At 49.9% G+C, this 19,680-nt stretch overlaps 1 protein-coding gene across 1 annotated transcript; it reads right to left on the bottom strand.

The window, feature by feature from the left end:
* Positions 1–214: 214 nt before the first annotated feature.
* OSR1 (odd-skipped related transcription factor 1) lies at positions 215–7,256 on the bottom strand. Its single transcript, XM_079110354.1, has 3 exons — positions 6,977–7,256; positions 1,884–2,580; positions 215–1,153 (listed from the first exon to the last, which is right to left on the bottom strand). Exons 2-3 carry the CDS (start codon positions 2,546–2,548, stop codon positions 1,018–1,020), a joined length of 801 nt encoding a protein of 266 aa, XP_078966480.1. The 5' UTR covers positions 2,549–2,580; positions 6,977–7,256; the 3' UTR covers positions 215–1,017.
* Positions 7,257–19,680: the final 12,424 nt, after the last annotated feature.

Raw genomic sequence — 19,680 nt, 5'->3', positions numbered from 1 at the left:
CCTGGCACCGAAGCGGAGAGGAAAACTAAGAACATATGAAGTTGGGCAGAGGCAGACCAACACCCTAAAAGCGGGCTTTCCCCACCATCCCAGCCCCATCACCCCCAAACGGCGAGGTGAGGGAAGGACAGGTTGAAGTCGAGCAGAGAAATCTGATCCTCTCATAGAAAGCAGTGGTTTCCTGCGGTTCAAGAGGGAAATCACCGTCCTGCAATGCCTGTAAAATAACCGTTTATTTAATAGTTAAAAAAAAAAAAAAAAAACAACTCCAGTGATAAATGTCCGTTACCGATGGTCAGCATAAAGTGCCAGTCGCAATACAACGCCCGGCTCCTGGCCGGCTGCTCGCTCGCGGTGACGCAGCGGTGGAGCAGGGCGGCGGCGGCCGGGCTCCTCCGGCCCCGGGCGCGAGATCCCCGCCTCGCCATCCGAGTCCGGGAGCCCTCGGCCGGCTTGGCGGCAGCAGCTGGGAGCCGGCGCTCCGGGCCCGCGGTCCCTGGGGCCGGGCGGCTGAAGCAGATACACCGATTATACTTTTGCAGGCTCCCGGGGGTGGGGATGGGGACTGGAGGAGGAGTTAGAAGTTGCGGGCGCGCAGAACTTCTTTTCCTCTCTCCTCTCCGCAGTCAGTTACAAGCTTATATGGTCAAAGAAAAAAATAATAATAATAAAGAAAACGTACAAAATAACAATAGAAAAAGTAATACTTCTGGGAGAGGCGCCGCTGCGTCTCCACGGAGCTTTCGTTCTTTTTTTAATGCAGTTTCCCTTCCGCCACGTGAGTACCGCCTTTTGGCCCAAAGTTAAGCCGCGTCCTGGGGGAACCGCCCGGGCGGTCAGGGTCATGGCCCCGGGCGGGGCTCTGTAGTGCCGCGTGTGCCGGGGACCCAGGGGACATTGTTGGGGTGGGGGGAGTCCCACGCGCCCCTCCCGCTGCCCGCCAGAGTCGCCTTCAGCTTCGGGTTCCTCTGGAGGAGGGGGCAGCGTGACCCAGGGTCCTGGTGGCCCAGAGGCTGTTTAGCATTTGATCTTGGAGGTTTTGAGCTCCTTCACCTGTGAGTGTAGCGTCTTGTGGACAGCGAGAGTCCTGGACTGGCAGAATCCTTTTCCGCACTCTTGACACTTGAAAGGTTTCTCTTTGGAGTGAATGTATCTGAGGACAGAAATGACAATTAATCCTTGCCAAATGATGCAATGTTATTGTAAACAGTTACCCAAGATCCCCTCCTACTGCTCTAAGGCATTTGCCTTCAAAGGAGGGTGAGGGGAAGGTGGGGTACCAAGTCTGCCTCTAGCATAAATGCTGAGTCTGGACAGAGCAGGAGGGTACAGAGAACCTGGGCAACTTTGCTCCTTAAGTCAAGGCAAACGGACCATCTGCCTTCCTGAGGAGGAAGGGCAGGCACCAACTTTATAAGGCCTGGGTCATGCTAGAGGTGTATCAGGAAATGAGGTCAGACAATTCCTAGAGCTGCATTCTCCAAGATTGCCCACTAGTACATGTGGTTGTTAAAAGAATTAAAATGAAAATTAAATAAAACTAAAAACAACCTCTCGGGATTACTAATTGCATATTTCAGGTGTTCAATTGTTTTGTTCATCATTGCAGAAACTTCACATTGGACAGCTCTGGGTATGGAGAAAGGGGGCAGAGGGGACTGTGCTTGTCTGGAGCTCTTGGGACCTAATCTAGTCTTAGGTCCTGTTCATCCCAACCTTTCCTCCTGCAGCCTGTGCTCACAAACCTAACCCTGACCCTTCCTGATTTCACGGAATTCCCAGCTCCTTAAGTTTGGAGCCAGTAGGGGGTCTCATGAACCTCCTTAGGGAGGAGGATGGTGAAGCCAGAAGCAGGCTCTCTTGGGCCACCCGCAGTGCCGCACCTGTGGTCCCGTAGGTGGTCTTGCCTCCGGAAGGCTTTGTGGCAGATGTCACAGGTGTAGGGCCGCTCGTCCGTGTGCGTCCGCTCGTGGATGAGTAGGTTATAGGACTTTGTGAAGTGGCGGCCACAAAACTTGCAAACGAACTCTTTCTTGGTCTTGGAAGGCAGGCGTCCCCTCGTGGGCTTCTTTTCTGGGGACAGCTTGGTCACGTCCAGGAGGGCACCTAGCCCACCTGCTGGGGAGCCTGGACCCTCCCCTCGGGCAAGCTTGGACGGATCTTCTTGTGTGGCGGCCAGGGCCAGGTTGGCGAAATCGAAGCGCGGCTTGGTCTTGAGCGCTGGACCGCTGCCTCCGGCGGTGATCTCTGGCTTGGGCTGGATGACATGAGGGAACCAAGGAAAGGCCGGCAGTTGGAAGCGCGCGTCCACCAGGCTGGATACGGCACCGGGCACTTTGGAGAAAGAGGAGCGGGGCAAATGCATGGCTGGGTAACCTAGCGTCCACTGGTGCAGGTGCACAGCGTGCAAGGCACTGAACCCATACAGATTGGGCAGGTGGTCCGAGGGCACTGTGGGAAGGCCATTCACTGCCTGAAGGAAGGAGTAGTTGGTGAGCTGCAAGGACGGGTGGATGGGCACCGGGGCTGGCAAAGTTTTGCTGCCCATTGTGGTAGTTGCAGAGGGTTCTCAATCTCGATCTGCAAAGACAGGAAAACAGAAAGGGGAAGAGGAAAAAAGTTCAGGGTAGGTTGCCTTTCTCCTGAAAACCAGCCCAGCCACACTTTTTCTGTCCCCCAGTGTAGAAGCAGGGAGTCTAGGGCCCCACCCACAACCCACACTGCCTTCACACAGAAGATGGGAAGGTAAGGTGCAGGAGAGCCCTCTTCTTGGAACACTCCCTGGTGTTAGGGTTCCCTCCAAGTGGCCTTTGCAGAGATACACAACTTGATAGAGAAACAAGTATTCCAGAAATTAAATTCTTTGCAATGCAGCTAACTTATTTAAGGTCCAGCTGTACACAAGACATCACCTCTAAGGCACAAACCCAGCGCTACTGCATGTAAAAATCTACATTCAGGCAAGCCAGGGTCCACACAATTCAACTTTCCTGCAAAGATAACAGAATTTGGAAGCAGATTTACACATTCAGGTGCAGATAAAACATGGAAATGCACACTAACAGATAAACAAATCCACAGGTTCTACTGCAGATGTGACAAGAACATGCCAAAATAAACTGCGACAGTTTTATAGGACAACACTGGTCACAAAATACAGAGAGCATCACACACACACATACAGGGAATCATATCACACCCACAAAGAACCTCCACAAACAGCATGTATACACACACAGACAAATGCACACATCTCCTGGTTCCTACATATGAAGGTCTGACTGATCTTTGATTTGGTTTCCAGAAGCCAAAGCCGTGTTACCTTCCTTTGCTGACTTCCCATTTGCTATCCTACCTTCCAAGTGCTGGTGAATCCTTCCGGCAGCACTCTCTCTGCAACCCACACATTCATTTATTCTGTCAAACATCTGCAGTCACATACCAGGAGACTCAAGTGTCTTTTCTTTCTCATAGGAAATAGGAGCAGGGTCTTGGATGCTAAGAATTTTTATGTATGTAAAGAACGCTGGGCAGGTGAGTATGTATATGGGCAAGAGCACTGAAGGCAGGCTCCCTGCTGTGGTCTATGCACTCTCTGTACTCTCCACCTGGAAGGGCAGGGTGCTTGAGCAAGGCCAAAGAGAAACCACAAGTGACCAAGAACTGTCATCTCCTGACCTCCTTTGTCAGGGTCTCCAGCTTGAATCAGAAGAAGCCTTTAATCCCGGCCCCTCCCAGACACTCCTAATTCATGTCTATCCAGTGGGGGTTCAGAGGAAGGAAAGCCAAAAAGTAGCAGGGATCCTTGGGAGGCCCAGGTGCTGAACTCCTGGCTCTGAGTTCACTTGGAGCTACTCAAAAAATCAGTGTCAGAGCAGCGTCCTTGGGACTCCCTTTTCCTTTGCCCAGTCTCAGCCCTCTGCTGCCAACTTCCTTTAGCCCTTACACCTCTCCTTCTCTTCTGTGGACCTCTCCTCTGATCTGGAGTAAAGCCCTTACCCTGGAAGGTGCAGGCCACCACCTTGCTCCCTAGTGCATAGCACATTCAGCCCTCCTAGGCCTGGCCAGCCCTCAAGCCCCAGATCAAGGTCCCTGCCTTTTGCCGTAGTGGGGCTCCAACATTCTGGTCCTGTGCAGCGTGAGTAGTATCTTTTCTGGGGAAGAGTGAGGACAATCTTTACTCAGAAACCTTTCCCTCTAGAAGCTGACCAGAGAGCCACTGATTTTGATGGGCTGTAAGGAAAGAAGTTTTGTTGTGGGTCGAGAGTCTAAAAGCCATGAGCTCCTAGAGATTCGCCTACACAAATTAATTTATCCATAGGATGAACACCAAGTTTGATCACTGCCATTAATTCAGCCTTCTGGTAGAGGAGTCACATATCTGCAGCGATGGGACTTCTGAAGCAACAGCAATAGCCATGGCAGAACCTCTTCAAGGGTCTTCTCTACTGCTCACTGCGAGGAGCAGTGACGCGGCCAAATCTAGTTCATCCCAGAGCTCGGAGACAAGGAGGAACAAAATACCAACACAGCCTGAGGAGAAGCTGGGACCCGTTTGTACTGGGGAGGGAGAAGAGAAGACTGCTAACTTCACAGGTCTGCCTGAACTTAGGCAGGATGAGCGCTTTGATTTGCTGTCACCTCTTCTTCCCCTCCAGGCGCAGGAAATCGGATCCTTGTCTCCGATCATCAGCAGTCCGCCGGGCGACCCGGAGGCCTAGGCTTGCTCCTCTCGTCGCGGGGCCTAGCCGGCTTAGCGGCAGGACTGTGTGCTGCAAGTCCTCCCAAGCCTGGAGCTTGGGTGGGAGACCCCACCACCCTCGCCAGGGAGCGGAAAAGACCCAGCGGCCTTGGGCTCCTTGGGGGGCCGGAGAGGGGGATGCAGCCACCATGGCTCTTGGGAGCCAACCTTTCCGGGCTACCTGCCCAATCTTATTTCCCCCAACACTCCCATTTATTTTCCTCGGCGGCCAAGCCAGTTTCTTATTTCTACAGCATTCCGAAGCCAGGACTCCCCAACGACTTTCCGGTGGACGAAATTCGTTCGAAACGTGGCTCCCTTACGCTAGTACCAGGAATGGGCCGGATGCACGATCCGGTTTCAGGCGGTCAGCTAAGAGAAAAACACAGGATCACCCTTGCTTCCCGAGCCGGAGGGGATGAGCGGAAGACCCGGCTTCTCCCGCTCTCGTTGTCCTAACCCCAAGACCCCATAGAGAAAGCTTTTGATCTGTCAACTGGAGATGATCACCTCTCCCCAGGCAGGCATCTACTCCGCAGAGTCCGTGCCTCTGCCTCTGCCGTTGAGAAGGGCTAGGAAGGGTCTGACCAGCGCAGCAAACGCAATTCGCGCTCGGGTCCCGGTTCAGCTCAGGCACTCGCGTACCTCGCGCTGTGGAGCGCCAATTCCGGGTCTGCCGCCAGCCCTAAGCAGGGCATTAATGAAGTGTGCAGAGTCTATTAAAGTGGTTTATTCGGGGCTAATTGAGCGTGAGCGAGTTAACTGCTTGCATTAATAAGGACGGAGCGAACTACAGGAGCTTGCGCCTGGAGGAGCCCAGCAGCAGCCCAGGATAATCGTCCTCCACATTGAATCCCCAACAGGAGTGGTGACAGGCGTCCGGACCCCCGACGAGAGGCCGACCAGCATCTGATACTTCGGTTACATTCTCCCCACAAACGAGATCCATCGAAACCATTGGTGAGGCGTCCAGCCGGCTGCACTGAAATGCCCGCAACGTCCTCAGGGATCTGCTCCCTGGTCTTAATGAAACTGCAGTGACTTCCAGGAGCCTGGGAGAGTCCATCTACACATCAGTAGCTTCCCATCTCTGCCAGCCCTTCTCTCCCCAGGAGGCCTTAAACCGGGAGACTAGCTTTGCACGTGGCTCTCTTCCTAAGAGTCAAGCTATCGCAATGATTCCGGGTGATATTTACGGAATTATTGCAACAAAGGAACTCCTGAAGCTAGCTTGTTCTCCCGAGACCCACTCCGCTACTACCTGAACTGCTGAAAAAGGACGAGAGTGGGTTTTCATTCTTATCAGAGACATTTCAGGGGAGACATTAGTTCAGCAGGCAGTTCCTCACTTCCGTCCCTCTCCTCAGGCTTCCACTTCTCTCCAGAAGGCTGGGTTAGGGGACCGTCAGGGGAGCACAAGAATCCTTCTCTACCAATCCCCAGCCCAGAGCCACTTGCGCCTCCAGTGCGGGTCTCGAGTTGGGAAGCAATTCGTGTGCCCCCCGCATGCCTCCCTGCACCTGGGCGATCGAGGGTAACGCTCCAGGCCCTAACGCCACGGAGCGACTGACCTATGCAGGGGATTCCGAAGTGGGAGTTCGAGGGCAAGCCGACGTCAGAAACGCGGCAGTGAGCTCCCTTGTCTAGCTGTCCTGGAACCTGAGCAGAACTCCGTAAAAGACAAACTAAAGCGCGGCCGGGCTGGGGCGTGCACCTGTCCCCCGAGCTGTAGACGGCGGCCGTGGCGATCCGCTCTCTCCCTTCCTTTTGCACCGACTAAGGCTGATCAGCCTGAGCTAGGAACGCGTCTCGCGAAAGTTTGTGCCTGTGAAGTTGCTCGGGTTTCTTAAAGCGGGCCCGCAGACTGACTTCGAAGTCCGTGGGCACCTTGACCCGGATTCCGAGTAGCCCAGCGCGCTTGGGGGCGATGGCCGAGGCCCGCCCCCTTGTTCTCCCGAGGTCGGAGGCCCAGGACCCTGCGTGCGAAGTCCCCGAGTCAGCACCCCCGACTACCCTGGGCTACAGCTGCTCTCACTTTCACAAAGGTTCTACAGCTTTCGTTTGGCCAGAGGAGTCTCCTTCACGACAATCAGAAAGAGAGAGAGAGACAGAGAGAAAGAGAGACAGAGAGAAAGTGGGTGGGGGGAGAGCCGGCACCCGCCGCGCTGTGACAAGGACCCCCGGAGTACTGCCTGCACCCGGCTGCTGAGCCCCAGAGCCCAGGGCTGCAGTTACCTCGTTCCGCGGTGGTCCTGGCGCTGAGTGCGTCTCTGCGGCTCGCTGCGCGGGACCCGGGAAGCCACAGGCGCTGAAGCCCACAGACACGCCTGGCGTTCTGGAGTCCTGACCCCTCTCCAGCCGCCGGGACTCCGAGCGCCCGACACGCGGGAGCGCTCAGCTGCCGGGGAGTCCTGCCTGCCGGCGGATGGGAAGCCTCGCTCCGGGTTTCCTCGCTGGTTCTGAACCGAAGCTGCTGGGAACGTGCTGGGGAGAGGCCGAGCTCCGTCTCACTCATCCCTTAGCACCGAGCCGCCTACTTATTTTAATCCACCACCCTCCCTCCTCCCCAGCCCCCCCGCCCCTTGCCTCAGGATTCCTCCCCTCCCTCCCCTGCCCCCCAACCCTGCCTTGCGCCTGCGCACTGAGAGACAAAGTTTTGCTGACCCGGGCAGCCGACTTTGGCAGCTGCCTTTGCCGGGTCCGGCCTCTACAAACCTGCGTCCCCTGCTGTCCTGTTCCACGCGACCCTTTCTGCGTTTTTAGGACGACAAGGGCGCACCTGGCGCTCTACAGGAAACAGCTCCTAGCAGATGAGAACTGGCTGGAACCGCGTTTCTTCGTGCGCTCCTAGGGCACAGCTTGTGCTCAGGAAGGTGGCAGAGCGGGGTGGGGAGGAGCTCTGTGTCCCGCGATGCCCGCACCGCAGCTTAGGCTCCCGAGCACTTTGTAGGCTAGCAGAGCTGCCTCTCCTGCCAGGACCTCTTTCAGAGGCGGAAGACCCTGCGTGTGGAGCAGCTCCAGCACACCCAAGCGTGCTCAGGGCCAGGGCGGTAACCCAGGCAGCATTAGCTACTTCCTGGTGCTGGTGGGCCAGGAATACTGACTCCAGCAAGCTGAAACATCTGAATGCCTATGGCTGTCCCCAGGCCCTGGGCTGTGGAATTCAGTAGAAAGATCAGAGATAGATCCTTGGGGAAGGAGTTATTTTACTGGGACCCAGAACTCTCTGGGATTCCACCTCTAAGCACAGTGGCACACTCGAATTTCAGACGAAATCTGAAATCTAAAAGGCTGTGATAGAGAAAAATTCTGTCTTCACTGCGTAGGCCTCGTGGAGGGTACCTGTACTCTCCCGACTGCTCAGCTTCTGGAAGCTGACCTTCAGCTGACCCCAGCCTTGATCCTCCTACTTGCCACTTTCTGGAATACCTTGCCTGGGTTTCCTACAGGAGGAAGTATTTGTTTATAGGGACTTATAGGTGGGTCCAGATTCATAGCTCACGACTCCACACTTCCTTCCAGAGTTGTTGCAGACCCCTTTCCACATGAAATGGGGACCAGATCCTGGTCTCCATGGGTCTCTAAACATACTGTTACAGCATCTTTTCAGAGTATCTTTCACCCTGTTCAGTTTTGGTTTGCAAAATCAACCTGATTTTCTTGAGGTGGGTGAGAATTTGATCCTTAGCCTAGGAAGATGGTCATGGAGAAATGCCCCCAAAGACATAGTTGGAAGAGATTCTCCTGTGTATCCCCAAGCCTCCAGCCCTGATAATTTTGGTTTGTTCAGGGAGGAGGATGAGAGGAGGCAAATCTTTGTCCAAAAGATGGATTTTCCCCATTCTACAGGTTAGTATAGGAGTAAAAGACCCACATTAATTTGCCTGTGCACCTAGAATCTCAGCAACTGCCAGTATTGGGGGTGGTATCCTGGTTAGGGTGAGACCCCTTGGAGCCAAAGAGAACTGAGATCACCCACTTCCAAGAGATTCCAGGGCTGCAAGGTTTAAGAGTAGGGGAAGACCTGGCAGGAAAATCTAATCAGGGCATTATCGACCCTCACTGATTCCAAACTTGGGCAAAAGAGTTTGTGTGGACCAGCCTCAGCCTCCCCAAGTAGTCAAAGCTTGGGGAACCTCCATATCGGCAATGTACATGTCTCAACAGAGACCCAATAGGACCTTTGGCTGTCAGGACACTTAGGAAGAGTGACTGGGAATTCATGTGGTATGGTGTGTATACCCCATCTCCTGCTCTGAATTCCTCCATGCTCACCTGTTTCCTCCACTTGTCTTTCTACTTGTCTTTCTCTTCAAAAACTGGCCCCTCGGCACACATGCCCCAGGACATCTAAAAATCTCCAAGTAGTAGGATCCCTAAAGTGGCAAACTGTCCATGATTCTAAGGGAAGGAATATGCAACTGGACTTTTTTAATGCAGCTTTTCCCAGGTTTTCTGGGAACTTGATCCTGACTCAAGTCAAACCCCTAAACTTAATGGATGTGGGACAGGGTAGAGAAGCACAGTTAGTGCAAGGTCTTGAGGACCCAGGGCCCCAAACTTCGCTGCCTGAGGCTGATAGAAAATGCAGGACTGGACTGTGATAAAGAGTGTAGGTGCCCACCGACATTCCTGGGCCTTTTCCCTGTTTCGGACTTTCGAGTTGCCGCTTCCTAGGTAGCCCACAACTGCCTAACTTCAGAAAGCCAGGAAAACGAAATATGAGATTGGCTAGGAGCTGAAAAGTCTTCTATCCCACAGAGTTCCTAAGCAAATGACCCCCAAACTTTGGCCTCCATCAGAGTCCTGATTCCCTCTGAAGCAGGGCCAGCAGGAAGAAGCCCTCCTAGCTAGGGACCCCTAGACCATCAGGCAAAGGGAGAGTAATTGGTGGGATCCCTTCCTCCTCCTATTTAAGAGAAATTGATGATATCAGTCAGGGCCCACATCTCAAAACTGTATCCTGATTGCAACTTGGATGATCCAGGAGGACAGGACCCAGGACACCCAAGAGCGACGAAAGGACTTTTTAGCAAAGTCAGATTCGTTTAGGATTCCAGAGGACTTAGCGTTTCAAATTTGGTAAACATCCTCGGTAGCCTCGACCAGCGGTCCTGTCTTCCCCCAAGTCCAGTGAAGGCTGAGAATCCCCTGCCTACACCCCCGCCTCATTCCTGGGGTCCAGCGCACTCAGCCACCCAGCGCATTCTTCACTCGCGGCTTCTGGCAGCCTCTGATCGCTTAGAGTCTTCGGAATCCAGCCCGCGACCAGACCCTGAGCGAACGCGCCGCTGCTTCTGGCTCTCCAGCCCACTGCCTGCCCAGCGGAACCAAAGCCATCCCAGAGATCCCAGACTCAGCTGGGACCCGGCATTCTTGGGAAGCGTCCCCACAATAGAAACCAGGACTCCAAGTCCGGGTCCCGAGCTCCACTGCACAACCCGCGGGTCCTGGTGGAGTCCGGGTGGAGTCCGGCAGGGGTGCGATCTCCAGGTCGACCCTAGCCTCCTGGCCACTGACCCACTGATCTCAGTGAGCCCTGTCCTTTTCCCGGGCACACGGGGCTGCTAAGAACCTTTGCTCCTCTTCCCTCCCCAACTCCAGCCATTCTCCTGCTCATTGGGGGGGGGGGGGGGGAAGAGAAGAGAGAGGAGAGAGAGCTGTCTTCGGAGTGAAAATTGAGCAACTTCCAGAAAATTAACTAGAACGTGGCCTATATTGCTTTGGGTTGTTTGGGATTGAAAATAATTAAATGAACCCTACCTCTCCGCACTCCCCAAGCACACCAACATGACCTCATTCTTTTAAGTGGAATTTACTTAACACTTGCGCGTTTTTTGCTTCCAAAGCAAGTTTCCCTGTAACTACCTTGCGGACCTTCGGGGGTCTACTCATTAAGCGCCCCCGCCTTACTCATGTACAAAACTTTCAAATCATCGGGAGATTTAGGCGTCCCTCTATATTCATTTAGATGATGGATTGTAATGGCTCAATAGTTCCTCTGGAACCATTACGGTCAATCAGGTCAAAATTCAGCCTGGGGAGGGGCAAGTTTTCGCTTTCCCGAGGTAGGTAACAAGTGACTTCCATGAATATTTGTGGCTCTAACACCTCTGAGAACGTTCTCGCCAAGCAGGGTCCTGAGGCGAATAGACGCCAAATGAAAGCAAAAGCGGGTTTATTGTTGTGACATGGCCATACATGTTACAGTATCAAAACTGAAAGGGAAAGTGAATTGCATTTTGGGGGGGACAGTTCCCGTTTCGTGAGTTCTTTATGAGCACATACGTATCGCGGAATTATTTGCCACCTGAATAATTGAAACAATACACACATGCGCTTATCTACCTTTGCTTTATGAGAAAGTATGTAGAAAACATGAGTACCTGTATGGAATTGTATTTACCGTCAGTAACATTTAATGATTGACGACTAGTGAGGATCTAATGCAAAATGTGTGCAAAAGGCAAGATAGATTTTTTTTTAAAAAATTTTGTGAAAATTCGAGTTGTCAGAATTATTTTTGACACCTAACAGATGGGTTCTAGGGTCACTGAACTTTTCCTTTATCCAAGGTGGAAGTAAGTGCACCAGAAATGATGTAGTGTCTAACAAACTGAGCATGATGATGAAAAGTTACCTGAACGGAGAGAAACTGCACCGAGCATCTCCTGCCACACGGGCAGCGCTGCGTCCTGGACGGGCTAAGTCTGCGGCGGTTCGCGCGGAAGGAAAGCGGGTTCGCGGTAATTAAACATTTCCAGACACTGGAGGGTTATTATCTGCGGAGCGATTTCCGGCAGGGGACTCTAAGCAAGTCTGCTTGCGAGCTTTTAACAAGAAATTCCCGACCCAATCCTAAAGAAAACGTGCCCCCTGCTGGTGAGCAAACGACATGTCCCCGTGCCCCTTCCTCGAAAAGTCACAAATCCAGTTATCCCCATTTTATTTTACCTACCAAGGGCTTTTATTTTCTTTAACATTTCTTTTGTCATTTACGAAATTTACTTTTGTTCCTTTAAAACTAGACACGTTCTTACCCTTCCAGAGATTCCAAGCGAGGAATTCCCTCTAGCTGGGAATTTCTGTCTTCCTGCTCCAAACCAGATGTAACTTTTATGTTTGTGAGGACATTTCTTTTTTTTTTTTTTTTATATAATCGGAAATCCGTAGCAACTATTTGCTACCATCAGCTTCTGGTCCTAAGATGAGCAAAGATGTACTGGGAACCTTTCCGTACGTATACCTCCACTTCAGGGTGACAGTGGGGGGTGAAAGGGCCCCCTGTCCTGCGGATTTGCTCCCTCCCCAGCTCCTGGTACCCCCTTTGTACCCACCCTTCTGCGAATTCTGATTCCCAGCGCTCAGAAGAAGTGCTGAAGTGGAGAGTCTATTGCTCTGAATCAGTTTCCCTGAAATGCAGGAGACTTCCTGTCCCTTCCTTAACCCATTTGTTGATCCCTTTCTCACTTGGAATTTCCACAGGGTATTTTAGTCAAACCCTCTCTTTTCCTAGTCATCAAAGCTTGGGCTCTCTGGATAGAGACCTGAAGATAGAAACCTTAAGAACTGACCTAACAAGCTTTAACTCTTTGATAGGTCCTCTGCCTACAGAGGGACAACTTGGCTCAGAGATCCTCCAGGAGCTTCGGTTGTGCTGCGCTCACTTGCCTGGATCCACAGTCCTTACCCGACACTCCTTCCAGGCACCCTTGGAAGCTAGAGTAGAAATCACACTTTCTAAAAGAAAGAACACAGAGGCTGAGAACAATGTTGTTTTAAGTCACACTGCATAGTTCTGGGGAAAATATCACTTACTATCCTTGGTTTCTCCAAGAACCACTGTCAGCTCTTACTCCACTCCTTGGAGCAAAGTCTTCTCCACATCCACGGGGAAAACAAGCCAGAGATGAGGGAAAGACCCACTCTCTGCCCTGCTCCAGGAAGTTAGAGAAAGGTTGTGTGCTCCTGCCACCCATCCGTCACTCATTGCTCCCCTAAGAGGTAGAGTCTTCCAGTTCCACATCCTGAGCTTTTAATAAGGGGGGAAAAGGGACCCAACTTAGAAATTTTAAACAACAGCTACATTCGCCAGCCATCTGTAAGTGATTCAAAACTACATTGTGCCTCAACCTGGAGTACAAATAACTACCTACAGAATGGAAGGGGATTGGGTCATTTGCCTCCTTAGTGCTTTTAGGGGGCTCCTCTGTTCAGACTGTTGCGCCGTAGAGTTGCTGCATCCCCAGAGTGGTGGCCCAAGAGGAAGAGAAACTATTCCTTGTGGGAACCTGGGAGGCATCCTATCTGATTCTGTGCTAATATCTAATGTTTCTCCATTAAGTGCAACTTGAACCTAAGTACCAGCTTTGGAGAGATGTGGGAGGTAAGGTGGGGTAAAGGATTGGAATTGAGGATGCTCCCTAATGGGGAAAAATCCAGAGTAGCCAGCAAACTGGAAGAAGACTATCCTTCCTGCTAGAAGAAACCTCATTGCTCATTTCTATGAAGTTAGACTCCAGAACAGGAGCTATATTTATGGATTTGTGTTATATTATAATTTAGTGGAATATCTGTACAGACCAAGAAACCACAGTCCCTTATTGTAGCCATCCACAAAGGACCAGGCACCTTTTTTCCATGGTCTAAGCTGAAAGTGATTGCTGGTATTTGGAATGCCATCTCCCATAGCTGTTTTTCCTGGGTGACTCCAGGCAAATCAATTTGTCAGTCATCAATTCAACTCCTTCATTAGAACCTTTTCAAGTAAGAGAGAAACATTTGCTTAAATACTTTGGGCAAATACAGAATATAAAATGGATACTATATTAGTGTATGATTTTTATTTCAAAATCACTAACAGTTGGGTTCTTTTGGTCTATTTAGATATAAGTCTGCATATTACATGTCAGCAATGAGGAAATGCGGAGGAGACATAAAAGTAAAGTATTAATATCTATCTATTCCAGATGAAGAGTTTCTGGGATCATGAGTTCATTTGACAAAGTTCAGTCTGTAACAAACATTTCAGGAGATTGATCTAAAGAGAAATAAGCCATGAATTGTAGTGGGCATTATTCATTCATTGTCTGAGAAGATAGCCAGGGGGATCTGCAAAAGGCCACCAGGCCTGGGTAGATGGCAAAAGAGCTTGGTTCTCAACATTCGGCATCCTGCACAGGCAGTAACATAACTGGGAGCTGGGTGCCCAAGTCGGATGCATGTCCCCATGTCAGGGGACATCTCAGTCTTAGTCAACCTATTACAAGGGCCACCCACTGAGGAAAGACTGAACTGGGCTAATGTCCCCAGTTCAGCTCAAGAACACTTCCCACTGGGGTGGTAACTGACAGTTATGGTATTTGTGTTTTAAGAAGGTCCTTGTCAAAAATATTGTGCCACAAAATCACTCAGAGAGTTTGGGAAAATGCAGGTGCCCAGACTTCATCTTCAGCCCTTCTGATTTAGGAGATCTGCTGTGACCCTGGAAGTTTGCATTTTGAAAAAGTCCCAGAGATTATTCTGATAGCAGAAGACTTTAGAACACAGCATACAAAGAATACTGGCAAAGAATGGTTCCCCATGGTAAAGTCTGAGTCTTAGTAAGAATCCTAAGGATTGAAAAGTTACCAAAGTTCAAAGACATGGCTCCTCTCTAAAGCCTTTCACACACTTGAGTAGGTGTTTCTTCTTGTAAAACGCCCTTCCTTTATCTATAAGAGAAGCAGGTTCAACCTGAGGCTTATCAAAAGTCTTTTCAGCTCCTAAACTTTAAATCTCCACTACCTACTAGTGGAATAAAGAGTGATCTGGGGACAGGGTGCTTGGGTTTGTTCCCAGTCACCTCGTATAGGAGGCCCTCCTGCTGCCCACACGTAGATTTATCTCAGTATGTGCACCACCCATGTGGTCCAAAGAGAACAAATCAATTTCGCAAGGATGCTGTCTTGGGAATACAAGAGAGAATCAGGGAACAAACCTACCCCTTCAATATTGGTCAAATGGACGAGAGTTGTTTTAGGCCAGCAGGTTAGCTTGGATGCTTGGACACGAGTCACATTTGTGAGAGAAGCAGGGAACTAGAGGTCTCTGACTCAATCTAGAAGGCTGAATAGAAGCACTAGGACAGCTGATCATGCCTATTTGTGTCACTTGGGGTCAGGACATTACGTACTAGCCAATAGATTTGTTTGCTTTTCAAATGTTTTCTTATATTTTGACAGATTTTTTTCTTAATTTAAAAGCTTTATATAAAAGTACACTTATCTACTGTATAATTTAATTGATACTTTTTGTCCTATTTATTTTTTTAAATTTATTTTTATTGTACACAAAAATTTTTTTCATTTCGTTTTGGTAAAATCTCACTTTACATGTCTATTAATTTTAAAAGTAGTATAAACTGATCTAGAGTACTACTTGAAGTTTTAGTCATTTGTCATGTGCATAATGAGGTAATAATATACATAAAATGTTTGTGACACACTTATAATTTGTTTTATTACAAAGGTCCAGGGGCCTTGCTGTGGCTGGGCACAGCCTCTCTGGTAGAGTCCTGGAAATGAATGAATCCTTAGAGATGGCGACAGTCACAGGGCTTCTCTGGATTCTCTCTTCTCCAGAGCTTAGCAGACACTGTGGACCTGCAAAAGCTTTGTGAATTCTTTCAGCAAACTGAAGAATACAACATGGTGATTATTTTCAATTTATGTCTGAAGAGACTGTGGCTTAGAAATGGTATGCAACTTCTCCCAAAGTCATGTAGCTAGGGAAGTCTGGAGCCAGGGTTTAAATCTAGATATGTTCAATTCCAAAGCCCAGGTTTCTAATGAAGGCACTCTGGATACCTAGCGTGGTCTACCGGTTGCATCAGCATCACCTGGAGACTTGCTAGACCTACTGAGTTAGCATTTGCATTTTTACAAGACCTGGGCCCTATAGGCAGGCATGTGAATGTTTGCAACACACAACATTCTGATTCACAGGCCTAGCATTAGCCCTGCCCAGTGTCTTTGCTTTAGTCTCGGCTTCTAGAAAAGAAAAGGAGCAAACGAAAAACAAGCAAACTACAAAATGAAACCAAAGGCTTATAGACTATAGCTCAGGGGAAAAAATGCAACTGTGATACCAGTCACAGGTACCTATGGACCCACAAGCCCAAAAATCTGTTGCCACTTCTGTTCTGGCCTGACAACAAGGAGTTCAGCTGGCCAGCAACCTGACTCTGTCCCTTCCATGTGGTCACTTCCCTCTCCTGGCACCAGAAGTCAGAGAGCCTGAGCAGAGTCTCTGGAAGAGGTGAGGGTCTTCTCTGGAAGGCTAGGCTTCAGAGCTTGTTCCATGGCTAATGAGGGAGGCAGCTGAGGGTACGTGGGGTGGAGGGCCACGGCTCCTGCTCCTGCCTCTACCTCCCACCTCCTAGTTGAAGAGGAAGTGAGAACGAGCTCATGCATTTACACAGTAACATACATGTTGGTGATAATTACACATTAATTATGTTCCTATCTAATCTTAGCTCGGGCAACTTTTTTAAGTTCAAAAGATATTGATAGTTATTGAGAGCATGTTAAAATTAACAAAGAATCAATGCCTTGAAGATCACAAAGTTTGTAAATAGGTACTCTTATCTGATTAGCTCTGCCAAATCGTTGCCAGTTGCCACTCTACCAATAATAGGAAGCCCATTGCAGCAAGTGTCTTCATCCTCTTTTAGACCTCTCTGCTCTCTTTACGATCAGATGTAGGAAGTGCCTTGGTTGAGGCAAAGCAGTGGATGTCCAGCTGTGTGAAGCAACTCCAGAGCAGCACAGGGTCAGTGTGCGGGTCTACCCATGGCATCTTCTCCATCTTTCCGTGTGCCTTTCTCTCTGGGAACCTGGTGCTTTCAGGCTGGTCCTCCTCCCATATTCAGAGCTTGGGGTGGGGGAAGCAAGCATCACCACATCCAGGGAGATATACTTTTTAAGAGGAGGGTCAGGAAAGAATCATGTTTAACTTAGAGCATTGACATAGAAACAGCAACGATGACTCTATTTTAAAAAGCTCAAAGTAGAAAATGTTGGAGAAGCCTTGCTTATCATCTTTGATACTCCCCTGTCACTGATGAGAAGTTCTACTCGGAAACACAGTCCACCCTGTAGGACTGTAACTCAGAGCCAGCTTACCTGACGACCAGTAGGGGCTTTGCACATTCTGCTTCCTGTTCCCAATTGTGTGCCTTAAGTCTTGAAGGGAGGTGCCTTTTTCAGGACCTCCCTTTGTTCTGTGTCTTTAGAAGACAAAGCCAGCATTCCTCAGGGATGTGGGTACGAGGCCCTTCCCAGACCTGCAGGCACACCAGGACACACAGACCCAGGCCTGGGCCGGGTTTGGATGATTGCTGCTCAGGGTAGCAGCTTTATGAAAACATTAAATGTCATTACTTATTTCTTCATGTCCAGAATATATACTTCAACATTTTTTCTCTTCAGACAAGTGTCACTTTTACTGCAATCTTCAGGCCAGATGTTCTTGGTATAAGTGGTAACAGCTGCCACACTGGCAGGAGCGTGGCTCCAGCCAAGTCACTTTCCAAAAGGGTCCAAAAGCCCTCTGTGCAAGAACACTGATGTGACAGGAGAAACCCATACCTGCCCTCCAGAGCTGCTCAGGAAACCTCTGTGAAGGCTGGAACAGGGGCGCTTGGGGAGGGCAGCCTGCCAAGCTGCGGACTGGATTTCCTTCTTCCTCCGTGATGAGCTGGGGACCCAGGGCAGGGAGAGCAACTGCCTCCTTCCCTCAGGCTCCTTTCAAAGCAGTGTTTGGAATGCCATCACCCATTACCCACATCCTCATTTGTCTGGGGACCAAGTCACTGCCCTTGCTTTCTGTCACACTCACCACAGCCTCCTATGATCTTAAGTTGACATGCTATTGTTTTTGAATTTTGCTCCAGTCGCAGCCGCCTGGTAGCATTTATCTTCTCAGTTCCCTTGGGCCTTGGCGAATTCCTCAATAAGGTCCCATCTCAGCGTCAGCATTTCCAGAAACTACAAGCATAATTTTCTTCCATCTTTAGCTAAGACTGGAGACTGGATTCAGCCAAAGAGTCACTTATTACCTTTGCAATGTTTGTGCCTTGGGTGAATGGCCTGCTATCCAACAATCTCATCCAGTTGAGTAAGGTTGAAATCATAAGAGCCACAAAGACATGTTCAGACAGACTGACATGCTCTCTCTGCACACCACCTAACACAGCTGTGGGTGGCTGCAGCGTGGCACTTCCTCCAAGAGGTGGCGAGCTCATTCTGACTAAGTCCTGGCTCCTTCCCATGGGAGAGAGGCCAGTCTTTGGCAGGAGTAAATCACTTTAGGTGTTGAGTCAGGCTGAATATGAACTTCAAGAATGGACGCCCTCCTGAGCTTGAGCTTTCAAGAGGCCAGTGGTCAGCAAAGGTCATGTGGCTCATGACTTCTAGGAGTGGTCCAGTCACAGTCCCTCCATCCAGGATCATGGGCCTCTGCCCATGAAGAAGCAGCATGTTGCCTATAAACCAGGAGGTGACCTTTGAGATCACATAGGACAGTTTCTAGTCTTGACCTTGCCTCTTATCAGCTACTTGGTCTTGAACAAGCTACTTAACCACTTGAAATTTCCATTTCCTCATCTGCAAAAGGGGATGGACACCTGTTTTGTGGGATTGTTATGATTAATGAACTGACATTTGTAAAGCTCTTAGCATCAAGAAAAATGCTGATAAATGCTCGCTCTTTCTTCTGCAGGGGCCAGACTGTGGTTTTATCATATTTGAGCCAAGAAGATTTTGGGGGGAAGCCCCACCCCAAATTCAGGAGAGTTGCAAGTGTAATCAGGGTGACTGTGTCCATTATTACACCAGGGTTGCCCAGTTCCCCAGCCCAGTGGCACTGGGGCTGGAGACCTAAAAAGGACATTTCTCCTGACAGCTCTCATGGGGTTGGACTTTGGGACGGAGGGCATGGAGAGGAGGAGAGGTTGGAACGCGGTTTGCTCCTGCTTCTGTCAGGGTTACTCTAGTGATGGCCCTTCACTCAGCGTCACCAGCAGGTTCTAGTCTCCAGCTTCTTCTGGCACACCTAGAACCTAGAACAAGTTTCATCCAGCCCTGGGAAGATGCTGTCACCTGCTGGTCCATCCCTCTCCCAGACAGCAGAGCCTCTATTCCATGGACTTAAGTCTAAACCTTCTAGAACTGGCAGGGAAATGCTCCCTCCTCAAGAGGCTGAGCACAGATCCCTCTGAATTTCTAGGTTGTGATAACTGCCACCGCTGCCTTTGGGTCCTCATCCTCACTCTAGCACTCTTGTGCTGCTTTCTCAGACTCCCTCATCTTTGAGCACTTTCTATGTTACAATCAACCTGTTGAAATGCCTAGTGTGGCTTCTGTTTTCCTAGAGGGACCCTGACTGTCAGAGACCATATGCCCCAGTTTGCCCTGCCTATCCAAGCTCGTTTTCCTGGCGTCTTATCTGATCTAGCATTTTCTCCAGACAAAATTGTTCTGGTTTCCATGATCAATGGCAGGGCCAGTTTAGGTAGAGTTGACCCCCACTACCACAGGCCAGGAGGGAAGGGCTCCAAGCACCTGTGTTTATCAGGCTTCTTGCTGTAGAGTTCTATCATTTCTCTTTCATCTAGAGCCATATGTGTGCTCTTCACGTTGGGACAGGTGTTCCCCTGATAGTTTAGAGAGAGGGAGCTCCTCCATCATGACCCACTGTCAGAGCTACACAGCCTTGCCCATCTTGTCTCTTGTCTCTATAGTCAGGCCAAGAGTCCTGTCTTTGTGCTCCTTTCCCAAGCTGACCTCTCAGGGAAGAGATTTCTCTCATTTAGAATATTTATATAAAAAGACCCTAGTTTTTTGTTTTTTTTTTTTTTTTTTTTTTTTCTTCTTGCAATGTAGTGTTAGCTCCTATGC

The sequence above is a fragment of the Sciurus vulgaris genome (assembly GCF_902686455.1).
Source record: "Sciurus vulgaris genome assembly, chromosome: 14".
Classification (NCBI taxonomy): Eukaryota; Metazoa; Chordata; class Mammalia; order Rodentia; family Sciuridae; genus Sciurus; species Sciurus vulgaris.
This window is presented reverse-complemented; position numbering and strand designations above follow the sequence as displayed.

Excerpts from the sequence above, each read along its gene's own strand:
- OSR1 (XM_079110354.1), bottom strand. The coding sequence starts at position 2,548 with ATGGGCAGCAAAACTTTGCCAGCCCCGGTGCCCATCCACCCGTCCTTG. Across the intron at positions 1,154-1,883 it reads GACCACCTACGGGACCACAG|ATACATTCACTCCAAAGAGA; the intron begins GTGCGGCACTGC and ends TTCTGTCCTCAG.